The sequence below is a fragment of the Vulpes vulpes genome, chromosome 2 (assembly GCF_048418805.1).
Source record: "Vulpes vulpes isolate BD-2025 chromosome 2, VulVul3, whole genome shotgun sequence".
NCBI lineage: Eukaryota > Metazoa > Chordata > Mammalia > Carnivora > Canidae > Vulpes > Vulpes vulpes.
The window spans coordinates 156,418,423-156,432,062 of NC_132781.1; the positions used below are offsets into that span (position 1 = coordinate 156,418,423).

Below are 13,640 nucleotides of genomic sequence, written 5' to 3' on the forward strand. Positions count from 1 at the left end.
CAGGCTCCTGGATATCAGACCCCAGCTCTACTCCTGGTTTTGCTGCTCACCTAGTCATACAGCAGGTGTTTCCGGAGTACCAGCCAGGCACCGACGCCAGGGAAATGGGGCAGAGAGGCGGCTGATGAGGCCCTGCCCTCCCGGGACTCTGTCCAGCTTGGTTTCTTTTTCATCTGCCTCCCCCACCCAGAAGCCCACCTCACCTGAGCCTCAGAGGCACCCGGGACTCTGTCCAGCTTGGTTTCTTTTTCATCTGCCTCCCCCACCCAGAAGCCCACCTCACCTGAGCCTCAGAGGCACCCACGGGTTCTCTGCATTGGGGCAGGGACCACTCCAGAGCCCTGGGTCCCCTGTTAGCACGAGTGGGTTTTTTTGGTTTTGTTTTGTTTTTAAGCACTTGCTACATGCCATGATCTATCCCAAAGTCTTACATCCATTACCTTTAACCTCCACAATTACCATAAGAGTTTTTACTCTCATTTACAGACAAAAAAAAAAAAAAAAAAAAAAGAATCAAGGTAAAGAGAAGCTAACCTACCCAGTCACACATCTAACAAGGGACAGAGCAGGGTATGAATTCGGGTCTGAATAACTTGAAACGGTGGCTCTGAACCACTGCATTTCATCTCCTAGGTTCTAACCAGATATTCTCCAATAACACGGCTGCTGTCTACAAACCATTTTCCTTTTAGGAGGCCAGGATTAGGAGAGAGGTGGGGATGTCAGAGGGGCCCAGATGCTTCCCGGAGCTGTGTGGGTGGAGGAACCACCCTCACACACCGGTCAGTCAGGCTGTGTGGGCTTCCACTGCCCCTGCGGGGCTCGGGCAGGTGCGGCGGCCGTCCTTCTGCTTTGCAGGGAAGAGCCCACACTGAGGACTGGTGAAACAGGAGTGGGTCCCAGGCCCACTAGTCTGGGCCATCCTAGTCCCAAACCATCTAGTCCCAAAGCCAAGGCAAAGCACATGACTCATTGCTACAGGACACCACATCTCTAGCAGAGAAAAGCAGAGCCTTAGGCCTGACTGGCTGTGTCAGGTAGGATGGATGGAGGGGAAGGGAAAGGAGAGGGCTGGCAGGGAGCCTTGCTAGGTCCTGTGACAACAGTCCAGGTGTGACACATCAGGCTGCTAGGGGCTGGGAAGTTGGATGGACGGGATCTTTTCTAGCTGACTAGGTATTAAGCAAGAAACGCTTGGTGTTTAAGAGCAGGCTGTGGAGTCAGACTGCCCGTGTTCCAATCCCAGCTCACTAGCCCGGTCATTGATCACATGACTTCGCTGGTGTTGGTCTCCTCGTAACACAGGACGCTGGCGAAGGAAGAACTACACAAAGCTCTCCGTCCCACGTACAACATACGGCAATCACCTAACAGGCATCATTTATTATGAGACTTTTTAAAAATATTGACCATCTCCATGAAAAAGATAAAAGAGAGAGAATGTGTATAGGTGAGAGATACATAACATTTTTATAGGTTCTGTAGGTCTTGGTCTGGACCTACACGGATGTTCTTGGTTATTTCTCATAAATAATCCTTGCCTGGCCAACAAGATGACAGTCCCTAGGAGAAGGAACCACACACCATTTTAGCCCAGTACAACCCAACGTCTACCGCACCTGGCATGGGACTGAGCATATAATAGGACCTCAGAGACTCCAGAACTTCGGGGAGAAGAGACGCAGGCAATCAAAACCTGGATGTGCCTGGCTAACTGTGTGTGCGTTAGCAAGGATGCCACACAGCTCTTGCCCTTGAAAGGTCACAGTTTAGTGAGGGAGGATCTTAAGTTACCTTGTGACAATCTAATAATCCCATGCTCCCAAACACACACTTGCTCCTGCCTGACATCTTTCACCCCATCATGCATGTGGGCACAGCTACCCTGTTCCTTATTTTACCTCAGTTCCCCGGGCTCACAGGCAGCGCTAGTCCTGGCCTCTCTGCAAGTGCTGGCTTTGGTCTGGACCCTGTGGTGGAGCAGAGAGGTTTCAACCTTAAAAGGAAATGAAACGCTGTTTGGTCCTGTGCCAGCCCCATGGGCCCCCTTCCCCACCCCCTGCCCATTTTTATCAGACTCTCCTGATGGCAAGTCTATGAAATCTCCCCTGGAGGGGACTGTGGGTCCCTGGACTGACCTTGTCCTGATGTGTTTGATCAGCTGTTTCTGGCCTACGCTGGGGGAACCCGTGCAAGAAGAGCCGGCAGGAGTGGTGTTTGATCAGAGCAGCCGGGGAGCTCTGGGCCTGGCTAGCTGCTCTTCACCTTCTGCTAATCTCTCCTCAGAGGACAAAGGAAGGAGGATGTTCTGATAGACCAGCCCACAGGTAGCCGGGGGAACAGCCTGGCTGGCAGGGGTGAGATGTGGAAGTTGGTTTCTCCCCCAGGGGCATGAGGGCAAGTGAGATGAGCAGCAGCAACATCTACTAAGTACCTGAGCGCCCTGTCCAGTGCGCCAAGTGTGCGGAGCGGATACAAGTGTCTCAGTGGGCATGGGACCTATGCTCTGGTCGCACTGGGTGACAGGGCAGAGAAGATGGGACAGATGCACAAGAATAAAGTCTCAAGAACATTCACAAGAAGAAATGCCCTTGTCCTAGACCCTCTCTTCTAGTGAAGCCCTGAGTACTGGGCTATTTGCCAACGAAGGGTGAAGCTCCTTGGTCTAGGACAAGTTCACAGAGAGGCAGCTAGAAGCTGCATTTCTCTTTTCATCCAAAGACCAACCTGAGCGTAAGCATGGAAGGTAAGATGAACAATGAACAGAACGCTCCAGGTGGCTCAGTGGTTGAAGGCATGATCCTGGAGTCCCAGGATCGAGTCCCACGTCGGGCTCCCTGCACGGAGCCGGCTTCTCCCTCTGCCTGTGTCTCTGCCTCTCTCTGACTCCCATGAATAAATACTTAAAAAAAAAAAAAAAAAAGAACGCTCCAGAGGTAAGGTGGGAAGGCCAGACATCATGACATACTCCGTGTTTCCACTCCCTGGTGCTCACCAGGTGCTCCCACCTGACATTCAGAGACTGTACCTGTACCGAGACAAGACCCCTCAGCTGTACTGAGGGGCTCTGAGAGGTTCTGTTCCAAGCCTGGACACCCATTCCCCCCTTGTCCCTGTTCACTTATATCTGGGACGGAGGCCCTGAGCTTACTACAGTACAGCCCAGAGAGGTGGGTCTTGGGCACTCCAGCACTCTATTCCAGGCCCTCTATCTTAGGGATCTGTTGTGCACACTCCCTCTTGTTCTTTTCTGCCCTCTTCCCCAGGCTCTTTATAAGTACTGGAAATAGGAACAGACGTCATTTCCAAAGCACCTACATGCCGTCAGGGGGTCCAGGAAGGCCTCGCCCAAGGTCATCCATCTAGTTGGTCCATGCCCTTCCCACTGTACTGCTTAGCCTCCTACAGCAGCCCCCCAGGCCCAGGGCTAAGACAACTGGATTGCCAAGGGATCACTCAGTCCACTTCCTACCTTTTTACACATTCACCTTCATGGCTGAGTCCCGCGGTATATTCCAATTATCCAGAGCTGCCTAGGACACCGTAAGGATTATTGCTCCAAATACAACAGAGAGCTCCGGTCTCTCTCTCCAAAGACACCACTTAGGCAGAGGCACTCCTTCAATAAAGGCCCTGCGGGCTCTGGACAAGGGTCCACTCGTGCCACTCTAGGACTGTCCCAGGTTGAGCACAGCCACCTCACCCCTGCCCTCCCCAGCTTCAGGGCTGACCTGGCCTTAGAGGACTAGAAGACAAAATGGACGGGAAAGAATAGACGGATTGTACCTCCCCTTGCCTTTTCTAGTGGATTCTTCTCACAAAAATGATGTATACCCTATCCATGTGCTGCCTCGGTGGCTGCCAGCAACGTGACATTTTCAGCTATTTAACACAAAAGGCTTCTGCTTATTTTATACTCATCTGCTCAGCACTTTGGGCTTTCGGGCAGTTGATATTCAAGAGATAAATGAAAAGTGGTGGGTGTTATAAGGTCCCCTGTGGGTTCAGAGATAAAGAGTGAGAAAGAAAGAGAGAAAGAGAAAGAGAAAGAGAGAGAAAAGAGAAGAGAAATGTGAAGGTGCATGAAAGGACATCCACCTCAGTGCCAGCAATTCTGGCGAATGGCTGACCGCCACGTGAAGGACTTAGCTACCAATTACAATCTCAACACTAAGTTCATTAAAGCCAGCCTTGGGATTCCCCATACAGTTCTGTGCGGCACTGTCCCCCATTAAAGACGGGAGCTGGGAGGAGGGGGCTGAGACGGCGTGTCCAAGGTCACACAGTCAGCAAGTGGCACAGCACGGATATATACACTCAGGCTGCACGTCCATGCCCGCCCCTGAGACCCCGCACCACACTCACTCCCTGGGAAAGAGGGCTGAGGGAAGGGCCTCCCCGGGACAGGATGGCACCGCCCCCAGCCGTGTTAGCGTGGCCTGAAGGTCCAAGAGCCCCTAGGAATCCAGGCCTGTCAAGCCTGTGCCCACGTGACGGCCAGAACCAAAGAGAAAACAGGTCTCATCACAGTCCATTTGAAACTCATGCAGCACAATTTTTTCAAAGTACATATTTTATTTATATAGAATAGTGCAAGTTAAATGAAAATAATGGTTTGTAATCTAATTTATACAGCATCAGGTGCTGGCTGGTTGTCCCGACTGTGGTGGGAGGTGTGGCTGGCCTTGGGAAGAGAAATGATGAACATTTCCATGATTTGGACACAACGTGAATTAGCCCAGGGGGTAATTTTTCTCAACAGCGTGATCCCAGAGCACAGGCAGCTTCCCTCGTGCTTCTCTAGTCCTTATAGGCACAGCTGTACATGCAGGAAGCTGCTGAGCTCTGGCTGTGCTTTGAGCTTTTGGCCCAAGTCCTGCCAGCCCCAAGGTTTTCCATGGCAACACAACAATCATCAGCTTGCCTCCGATACCCGCTTCAACCCCAAATCTTACTCCCATTTTTTCCCTACCTCCCAAGGGTCCCTGGGATACACTGGATCAAGTGGAGCAGGGCTGAGGCTGCTACTCTTCCTTTGGGAGAAATAATCAAAGCATCCCAGCCATTTCCTCATCGCTGTCCTGCCTTCTAGCCCCAATTTCATACAAACACAGCTTGTCCCCTAGAACCATTCTATGTGAGGTTAGCAGTTACTTCCAACCCTTAGGCAATTCATAGATCTCAGGCACGTGAGATTTAAAGGCACAGCCCTCCCATTTCATTAATATGTCATCAGCCTACGTGACCGTGACATCACCTGCGGTGACAAACTCTTAGGGCTCATATCTCCTCCTCTCCTTGTTTCTGGGAGTAGACCTGACTTATTTAAATCATGAGCAGAGAAAGGGACCTTCCCCTCCTTCACCCCGTCAGACGGGGACCCCATTTTGTCCCTCAGCACCCAACCATCAGAACTCTTTCCTGAGGGACAAGGCCAATGCCAGTGGTTGGTAAGAGGGGAGAGTCAGAGCGCTTCCGCAGAGAAGCCTTGGTCACCAGGGGAATCCAGGAGTCACAGCACAGTCCTTGCTACTTGGTGGGCTCAAGGTTTTCTAAACATAAAGCTTCTGAGACAGAGACAGGCTTTATCACACAGACAAGGAAAGAGATTTGCCCCTGCGGCCCTGGGGCTGCTCACCCACTTGGGATGGTCCCGTCTTCCTCTGGCAACTCTTGCTCTTCAATCTCCTATTTGCCACTTACCTGGGATGGCAAATCCTGCTCTATTAAATGATCCCTATTATTCCCACAAAATGAGACTCCAGCTTCGAAGCAGCCTTTCCCTCCTCACCAGCTGCTTCATGAGCTCTGGAAGCAGAGAAAGTCTGGGGTCCCAATGAACATACGCAGGCAGGAGTCCCAAGAAGACCACGGGCTCCTCCACACCACCACGAATGCCCCTGGGGTTCAGCCTGGAGGCCACCAGGATGCACCATGGCAACGAGGAAGACAGCTCTGCTGTAAGAAAGCAAGTGATGGGGACTACATCAACGTCTTCTGTGGCAATCAGGTCTCTTGGGCAGCAGTGGAGAGAAAGAACAAAACAGCCAAGTAGAGCTAGAACACATCTTCCTACAATAAAAGCCACACTCGGGCACCTCTGGGGAGGGACACTGTAAGATCAGTGCCAGTGAGCACATTGCAGAGGTCCACTGTGAGCAGAGACAAAATTCAGAATGCACCTTTCCTCATTCCGGACTGCAGGCAGCACAGAACCTGTGCCTCCTGCCCGGTGGGCTGCTTCTAGCGGCAGGTCCGACCTCTCGTTCTGCTCCCAGTGCGGTGAGCTGCGGGTCCCAGGCCGCAATTCTAAGGAAATGCCTGCCCTGCCCCAATCTGGGGCTCCGCTGGAAACCCAAGGAGGGAGTTCTTGGTACTGTCAAGGATCCGAAACTCGGTTTAAAAACTTAACGGCTTTCTTTCATCAGAAAACTTTTTAAGAAGAAAAGTCACTTTCCCCTACGGGTCCTAGCAATTAAGTTTTTATTTGTCTTTTGGCTAGAAGAAATTTTGATGGTGCCGTAGTCGCCAACCACCAGCGTGGAGCAGTATCCTTGACTGCTGGGCTGGGCCTCGAGGCCCTGCAAGCCTGGGCCACTCTGTTCCCTTTCAGAGGGTTTTCTCTGGTGCCAAGGATTCAGTGCCATGGGCCACCTGCAGATCAAGAGTTCTCCTGGTCTGACAGCTCACAGCACTGAACAACCTGAAGGATAGCGGCCATGGCAGGCGCAGTGAGGGCTTCATGTGGAGGCCACGTCTTAAAGGTTTGAGCACCATCTTCTGGTCAGGTTTTGGTTTTTGAGGACTTGCCTTTGCAAACTTCATTTACTCCAGAACGGGAAGATCCCTGAGCTGACAAGCTCAAGTGACTTGCATATCAAAATGAGGACACAACTGGAGGCGGGAGGAGTTAGCTGCCTAGAGTGTTCAGGCCCGTGCTGGAACTTGTTGCCCGCGCAAAGCCAGATGGCCACAGCAGACACGCCGGTCAGTAGCGGGACTCTGCCTTCTGTCCCTCCAGCAGTGTGTGGAGGCAAAGTCCCGACTGTGTCCCAAATTGACCTCTTGCCCCTGCTTGTACCCAGTGACATGAAATGTGCTTAGAAAGAAGGTGTGGGCTTGTCCTCTGCCGACCTGTAGCTTGAGGCTGAGTGATGAAATTCCGCACTACCTCTGCAGGGGGTGAGGCCGTATGAGGTGGCAGGCAGCCCTGCCTGGTGTGTAAACACTACACTAGCAGACTTCGACCTTCTGGCATTGAGGAAAGGAAGATAAATGCTAGTCATTCCCTCCAAACGGCAGGAATTTACATCCATCTAATTGCACTTCATAATGGATTCCACAAACCATTAATTATCAGATTATATTTTAGGAACCAAAAATAAAAAAGCTTCGTGAAATTCAGACTCCAAAGGATCACTACCCTGCAGTAATAGCAGTTGCCTGGAAGAGTCGGACAGCAGGCCACTCACAAGGCAGGGAACATGTGGCAGGAGGAAGAGCCAGGGTGCCACGGCACCCAGCGCTGGTTCACTAGCCATGCCACAGGCTCCAGAGCGAGGGGGCAAGGCTTCCAGGCCACAAAGACATTCTCAACTTTGACAGGGAACAGGGGGATAAGGAGAACATGAGAAAGCTGCGGGGACAGCCCTCAGGTACTGGACACTGTGGAGAAGATCCTGGAAAGGCAGGGACTGTCTTTGTAGCTGACCTCGTCCCGCAAAAACCTTGCAAGGCTTGCTTGGGGGAGGGCCAACTGTACTGATGAGGTGGGACTCGGCGTGGAGAGGCCTGCCTGTGTTAACATGCTGCTCCCTGTCCTCCTGCCATCAGGAGAGGGCTGGGCCACCCAAGCGGATGGGAGGATGATAGTGTGAGGAAGGAGCCAAGTGTGCTCCAGCCTGGGGGGTGGTGGTGGTGGTGTGTGTCTCTGGATGGTGTGTTGGTGCTTCTCTCTCATTTCTAAATGGCCAGGAGGCACCGGCAGCATTGGCAGGCCCAGTCCATGGGCCACAGCCCCACATCTACCTGCCACTCTGTACAGTGAAGGCTGCCAACCAAAGGACCTCCCTGGAGCCCTGGCCACCAGCTCCTACCCCACTGCTCGTCACAGAGGCCACAGCAGTAGGCCTGGCCCCTGTGGTGGGCAGTGGCGTCGGTGCCAATGACTCCAACGCTGTTGGTTCTGTGAGAGCAAAGTGAGTGTTCTGGTTGGTGGAAGCGGAGATGCTCAGTACTCAGGACAGCCAGGGATGGAGGGCATATGGCAAGCTGTGGAACCTTCTCTCTGCTGCAAATGCAGGCCCTCCCCAGGACGAGGAGCCACTCACTTGGCCTCGCCACAGATCAGGGTCACAGTACCATCTAGCAAATCCTCCACGGTCACAGCCACAAGCTCAGAGCTGGTCTGAGATGTCTGCGAATCTGGCAATGTCACAAACACCTGTGACCCAGCAAGTTGGGTCTCCTCCAAAGTGATCACCTGCTCTGTCGGGGCCGCTGGCTCTGGGGTCTGGATCACCTGAAAGGGAAAGACCGTGAGGCTGCTCTGGGCAGTGTCCACAGGGAGCTCCCCAGAATTTACATGGTTTTTGTCTCATGCTGTAATGATGATATTTATGTTTTCACCTGAGGAGAGCAATTACATGCACCTAATGGGAAGAGGCAAGTCTAACACACCAGCGATGCAAAAGAGAAGGCAGGCAAACAATTTAAATAACTCTGTGCTAAATTGCTATAATTTAGCTCAGTACGCTATCTCAGGGTGCCCGGACTCTATGATTACACACCAGTGAATAGCGGCTCAGTTTCTTACGCTGGGTTTTCCTGTCTGGAGGATCACACTGCGGAGGTAAGCGCCATGTGAAAGGAATGCTACTGAAGGTGGTTAGGAATGCTTGACCACCGAAATGGAAAGCTTTATCAGAAGCCTTGGCTTGCCTTCTGGCTCTCGGTGAAAGAGCCTTCCTTGGAGGCTGCACTGCTACAGAGTGGCCTTCTGGCTCTCGGGTGAAGAGCCTTCCTTGGAGGCTGCACTGCTACAGAGCTTCGGAGCGGTAATGAGTAGGGGAAATGGGACTTCTATCAACTCCCTCACTTGGCAGGCCCCCCGCAAAGGCCACACAGACCTCTTCCAAATCTGTTGGCTCCTGTTTAAGATGACCTTCCCAGGGAGAACCAGTCTGTGGTAAAGCACACTCAGTTCCCGCCCCAACCTCCAAGCTGATACTTGTGACCTGTGGGGGCTCAGAACTGCCTGGTGCCCCCCGCCCCGATATTTTCAAACCAGAGAACCCACCGAGGGCACGGCCACCCTGGCCCTTGAGAACTAGCTAGGAGTAGGGAGTGGAGTGCTAGGCCTGAGTGGGCGGAAGTGGGGAAGCAGAGCTCAGACGCCCGTCTGTACTGCGGGGGTGAGAAGCCTGATTATGTTTAATCAAAAATCATCTAGGATAACTGAAGAAAAGAAAAAACTGGTTTTTTCTTTTCTTCAGCAATGGAAGTTTTTTTTTTTTCCTCAAAGGACATCTGACCAAGAATCCTAATATATATAAAAAGATCAAAGTAGAGCCATTCTAGGTGACATGGCAGCAGGAATTTCACTGCAGCCTGCCCACCTGACTTGCTCTCTGTTCGCGCAGAGGCCCGTGAGAACATGGTCCATCAAGGACTCTGCTGTGGGGCTGGACAGTGGGATGGTCCAGTTAACAATGCTGCTCCAGTCCACCCAGAGACAATCCATAGAACTGAAGTTTCTTTTCCTTTTCTGCCCACCCTCTCTCTGCAAAAGATAGGAAAAGATGAGCTTTCCTTCCAGGTAAAGGTGAGGGGTCCTGACATACCTAGTGTCCTGTGCCCAGCCTAGAGAAACTAGCAAGGTGTTTCAGCATCAGAGGAGCAATCCCCTTCTCTGAGATTTCCTGCAGCTCCTGCCACAACCCACAGTGTTTTGCAGAAGGTGGAGGAGTGTGTGAATGAGGAGAAACCAAGGTTGTTCTGTTTTTGGAAATTCTCATTCCAGGCTCCCTCTACCCAGGGACCATTTGCATGTGCTCCCCAGGAGACTAGAATGTTCTGTTCCATTTGGTAAGAAGTCCAGAGAGACTCTTCTACAAGGCCCTCTTGGTCATGCACGTTATTACCTATAGGATTCTCCAGGAGCCCCAGAGAGAAAGGCTGGCTGGTGTGACAGAGCTGCCTCTAGAGAAACCCTCATATCTGATGGCCCCACAATCACCTGTACCACCTGTGAGGCTGCTGCTTGGGGTTCAGTGCCTGTCACCTTTGGGTGTTCAGATTCCAAGTGAGCATCAAGCTGGGCCTGGGAGGTGAAGAGCTCCCCACAGAGCTCACAGGGGAAGGTGTTCTCTGATTGCTTGAAGTGCTCCGTGGTGACGTGGTGCTGCAGTGCTCCCGGGAAGCGGAAGGTGGCCGCACAATATAAGCACCGGAACGGCTGTGAGCCTGGAAGAGGCAGGACAGAAAGGATGGGCTGTGGGACAGGAGAGAGGAAGTGACCAGGACCGAGGTGCAGAGGTGGCTTCAGCTGCTGTGGGACCTGAAGCGTGTACAATTTGGGGGGAATCCTCTTTAGGAAAAATAAGGCAATATTACAAATACAGGTGCAGGTCCCCAGCAAGTGAGGGGCTCCACAGATGCGGCTTCCTCAGCATTAGCTCCAGGCTAACTCTGCCTCGGCTGAAGGCCATCCATCATGCAACTGCAAGTCAGGATGCTGAGAACCTTATCAAGTCCCAGAGGCACACGCTAACATCACTGACGGCCTCAGTGGCATCAGTGTAAAATCACCAATGACCACGCGCACACACGGACATCAAAAGTGACAGCACCAGGACCTGCAGAGTGTGTGTCCATGGCTTCGAAGAACATCCCCGAGATGGGAGTGGTGCATGTTTTTAACTCCCAGGAACCAGTGGTTTAGGAGGATGAGGTAAGGGATGGATGTTCAGCTACATCCCCAGAGCAGCAAGAGTAAACTGGTTTCACATAATGCTTGAGGGACCCAAACTGACGGCCTGCCTGTGTCCCATCACCAATGCTGCTGACGGTAGAGCACACACCATGTGCAATGACATGCACCTGGACAGGTAGAAGTGAAAGCTACTCTGAGAAGCTGGATGATTCATTTCTCGTATTTTCCCTCTGATGTACATGTGCAAGAGTAAGTACAGTCTGTCAAATTCAGTCCAGAACAGCACTTAGAATTACCTGTGAATTCTAAGTGACGATGAAATACAGTTTAATTGGCAGCAGTTTTTCTTTCTCAATGGTTCATTAAAGACTAGGATTTTAGACTTGATGGGATATGGCAGCAACAACGATAATCACAGGTACCACTAGAGGGATGCTCTCTGGTGCCAGGCCTTATGTGCTTTCTGCGTTCTAACATTCAATTCGTAGTTACTCTATAAGGAAAGAAGCACTCTAACTGTCCCCGTTTTATAGATGAGGAAACTGAGGCACAAGTTAGTTCAGTTACTTGGCCTGAACTGCACAGCTGTGAAAGGTGAAGGTGAGATGCACCTGCGCAGCCCAGCCCAGAACCATCTTGGAAGGGGCACTGACCTGAGTGCTGGCACTTGATGTGAACCTGCAGCAAAGCTGGTGTTGGGAAGAGCTCCTTACACTGGTCACATTCATGGAATCTCATCTCTGCAAAGCACACAAAGAAGAAGTGGTGGGAACAAATAAGAGGATGGCCGAAGGGAACAGGGCTGGGGATGGGGGCGAAGGCTAACACTTAGCAAGTGTCTACCAAGTGTCAGGAGGTACCACAGCTGTGAGGTAGCACAGGCTAGTGTAAAGAGCACCAGACCTGCGCCAGGCTGCCTGGATGGAAGTAGGGCTGCTATGAGAATGGAATGAGAACGCGCCCACCAGTGCTTAGCATGTGCCTTGCACACAGGAGATGCTTCATGACTGTGGTGATTATCCCCAGACTGGCCTGCAAGGTAGGTATTAACGGACTTTCTGAAGAGAAGGAAACTGGCTCAGGAAAGAGAGGTCACTTGCCAAGGTCATGCAACTAATCAGCGCGGGAGTCAGGATTTCCACAGGAGCCTACCACCATACTTACCACTCTTCCCAGGCATTGCAATGTACCAACGTCCCTCAGGGGCTGGCTGGTAGGAACTTACGATGCCCTAGGCCTCTAGGTTTGAGAACCACTGCCACTTAAGCTGCTGTTTACTGTTACTGATGGGCCAGCACAGCCTCCCTCAGGTGGGCTGGGACAGAATAAAGGCAATTGCCATGACACACCACACTGAAGCACTGGAAGTTGGGATTTTTGGATGGAGCCCAGGATGCTGTCATCAAGCCTCTCACACTCATCAGCTCACATTCCCTGTGTATAAGCACCCAAACTTCACCTGTATGCTCTGCCTTGATGTGCCTCTTGTGTTCAATGGTGTTGGAAAAGGTTTTGTCACAGGAGCTGCACTGAAGTGATGAGAATTTGGAAGATCGATGGTTCTGAGCAGCAAATACATCAGGGTGGTGGGTCCGATTGTGGTACCACAAACCAGACAATTGCTGCAAGGAATATGGCAAATGTTAAGTCTTAGAAGGTTCCAGCAAGCTGAGGAGGTCACAAGGCCCTCGTGAGACTAATGAGCTTATGGATCTAGAATCTGAGTGCTCACATAAGACGTAAGGCTAGTGCTAGTGGGAATAAGGTACCTGTGTGTTTGCTGAGAGACTGCTATAGGGCAGGGCCCAGCCTGGTCCTTCAGAAACTCTCAAAACCCTCCCTAGAAGCTTAGGAGGGAGGTGTCAGAGGTGGAAGCTGAGGCACACTCAGGTTAAATGACTGTGTCAATGATTAGTAAACAGCAGGGCCAGGATTCAAACCCTGGCCTTCTAATTGGAGTGTCTGAGCTATATCTCTCACGATCTCCCAGAGGCCCAGGAAAGCAGCAGAGAACCCTGCTGAAACAGGAGCCTGTGGTGTCCCTGCTCCATCAGCAACCACTCCTCCTTCCGAGGTAGAGCAGCCATGGGACACTCCCTAGAGATGAAGCCCAGGCCATACACGGCTCTGTAAACCTGACGTCACAGCACCAGGCACGGCACAAAGTTAGCTCTCCATTTCTGTTGAGCTGAAATTAGTTGCTGTGCTTTTGTCTATATACCAATATCTTATAGATGTCACAAGAACCATTTTTTTCTCTCTAGTTTTAGAGCTGAGTTCTTCATACGTGGCTTCTTTTTAGTTCCATATGGGGTTTCCCTTTAATTACATAACAAATCCTATGGTAAAAAAGCAGACCCCTTCCCTAGGAGTTTAAAAACAACAATCCAGTGCTAAATAAGGCAACTCCACAGCCCAGTGTCGCTCTCACATCCCTTGACACAAGGGGTCAAGAGGATCCACAGAGTGTGAGTATCCAAGGGGAAAAGCAGCATTCAGTTCATGACAGGGCTGAAATCCAAGAGAAGAGGTATAGAATTCCCAGTTCCAATTAAAGTGCCCAATTGCATGACTCTGACCAGATCACCTTAGAGAATCTGAGTAATTACAAGCTGCATCCTTCGCAAACAGCAGCCACATCGTCATGTCTGGGACTCTTGGCAGATGTGAGGGAGGGCAGGCTGGGGATGAGGGGAAGCACTCCTGG

The 13,640-nt window shown here is 51.6% G+C and overlaps 1 protein-coding gene across 16 annotated transcripts in view; it reads right to left on the reverse strand.

Annotated features, from left to right (window-relative positions):
- Positions 1-4,555: 4,555 nt before the first annotated feature.
- The window catches only part of ZBTB40 (zinc finger and BTB domain containing 40), a 75,345-nt gene continuing 66,260 nt past the window's right edge, over positions 4,556-13,640 (reverse strand). For 8 of the 16 annotated variants that reach the window (XM_072750889.1, XM_026012415.2, XM_072750890.1 and 5 more), the window contains 4 exons: positions 12,393-12,555; positions 11,587-11,673; positions 10,283-10,464; positions 4,556-8,521 (listed from right to left, as the gene is read on the reverse strand). In XM_072750889.1, the coding sequence (XP_072606990.1) occupies positions 8,327-8,521; positions 10,283-10,464; positions 11,587-11,673; positions 12,393-12,555 (627 nt within the window). In that variant the 3' untranslated portion in view covers positions 4,556-8,326. Of the gene's footprint in view, positions 8,522-10,237; positions 10,465-11,586; positions 11,674-12,392; positions 12,556-13,640 lie in introns of all 16 variants that reach the window. The other 8 variants (XM_026012414.2, XM_026012413.2, XM_072750883.1 and 5 more) reach the window with 1 other exon arrangement.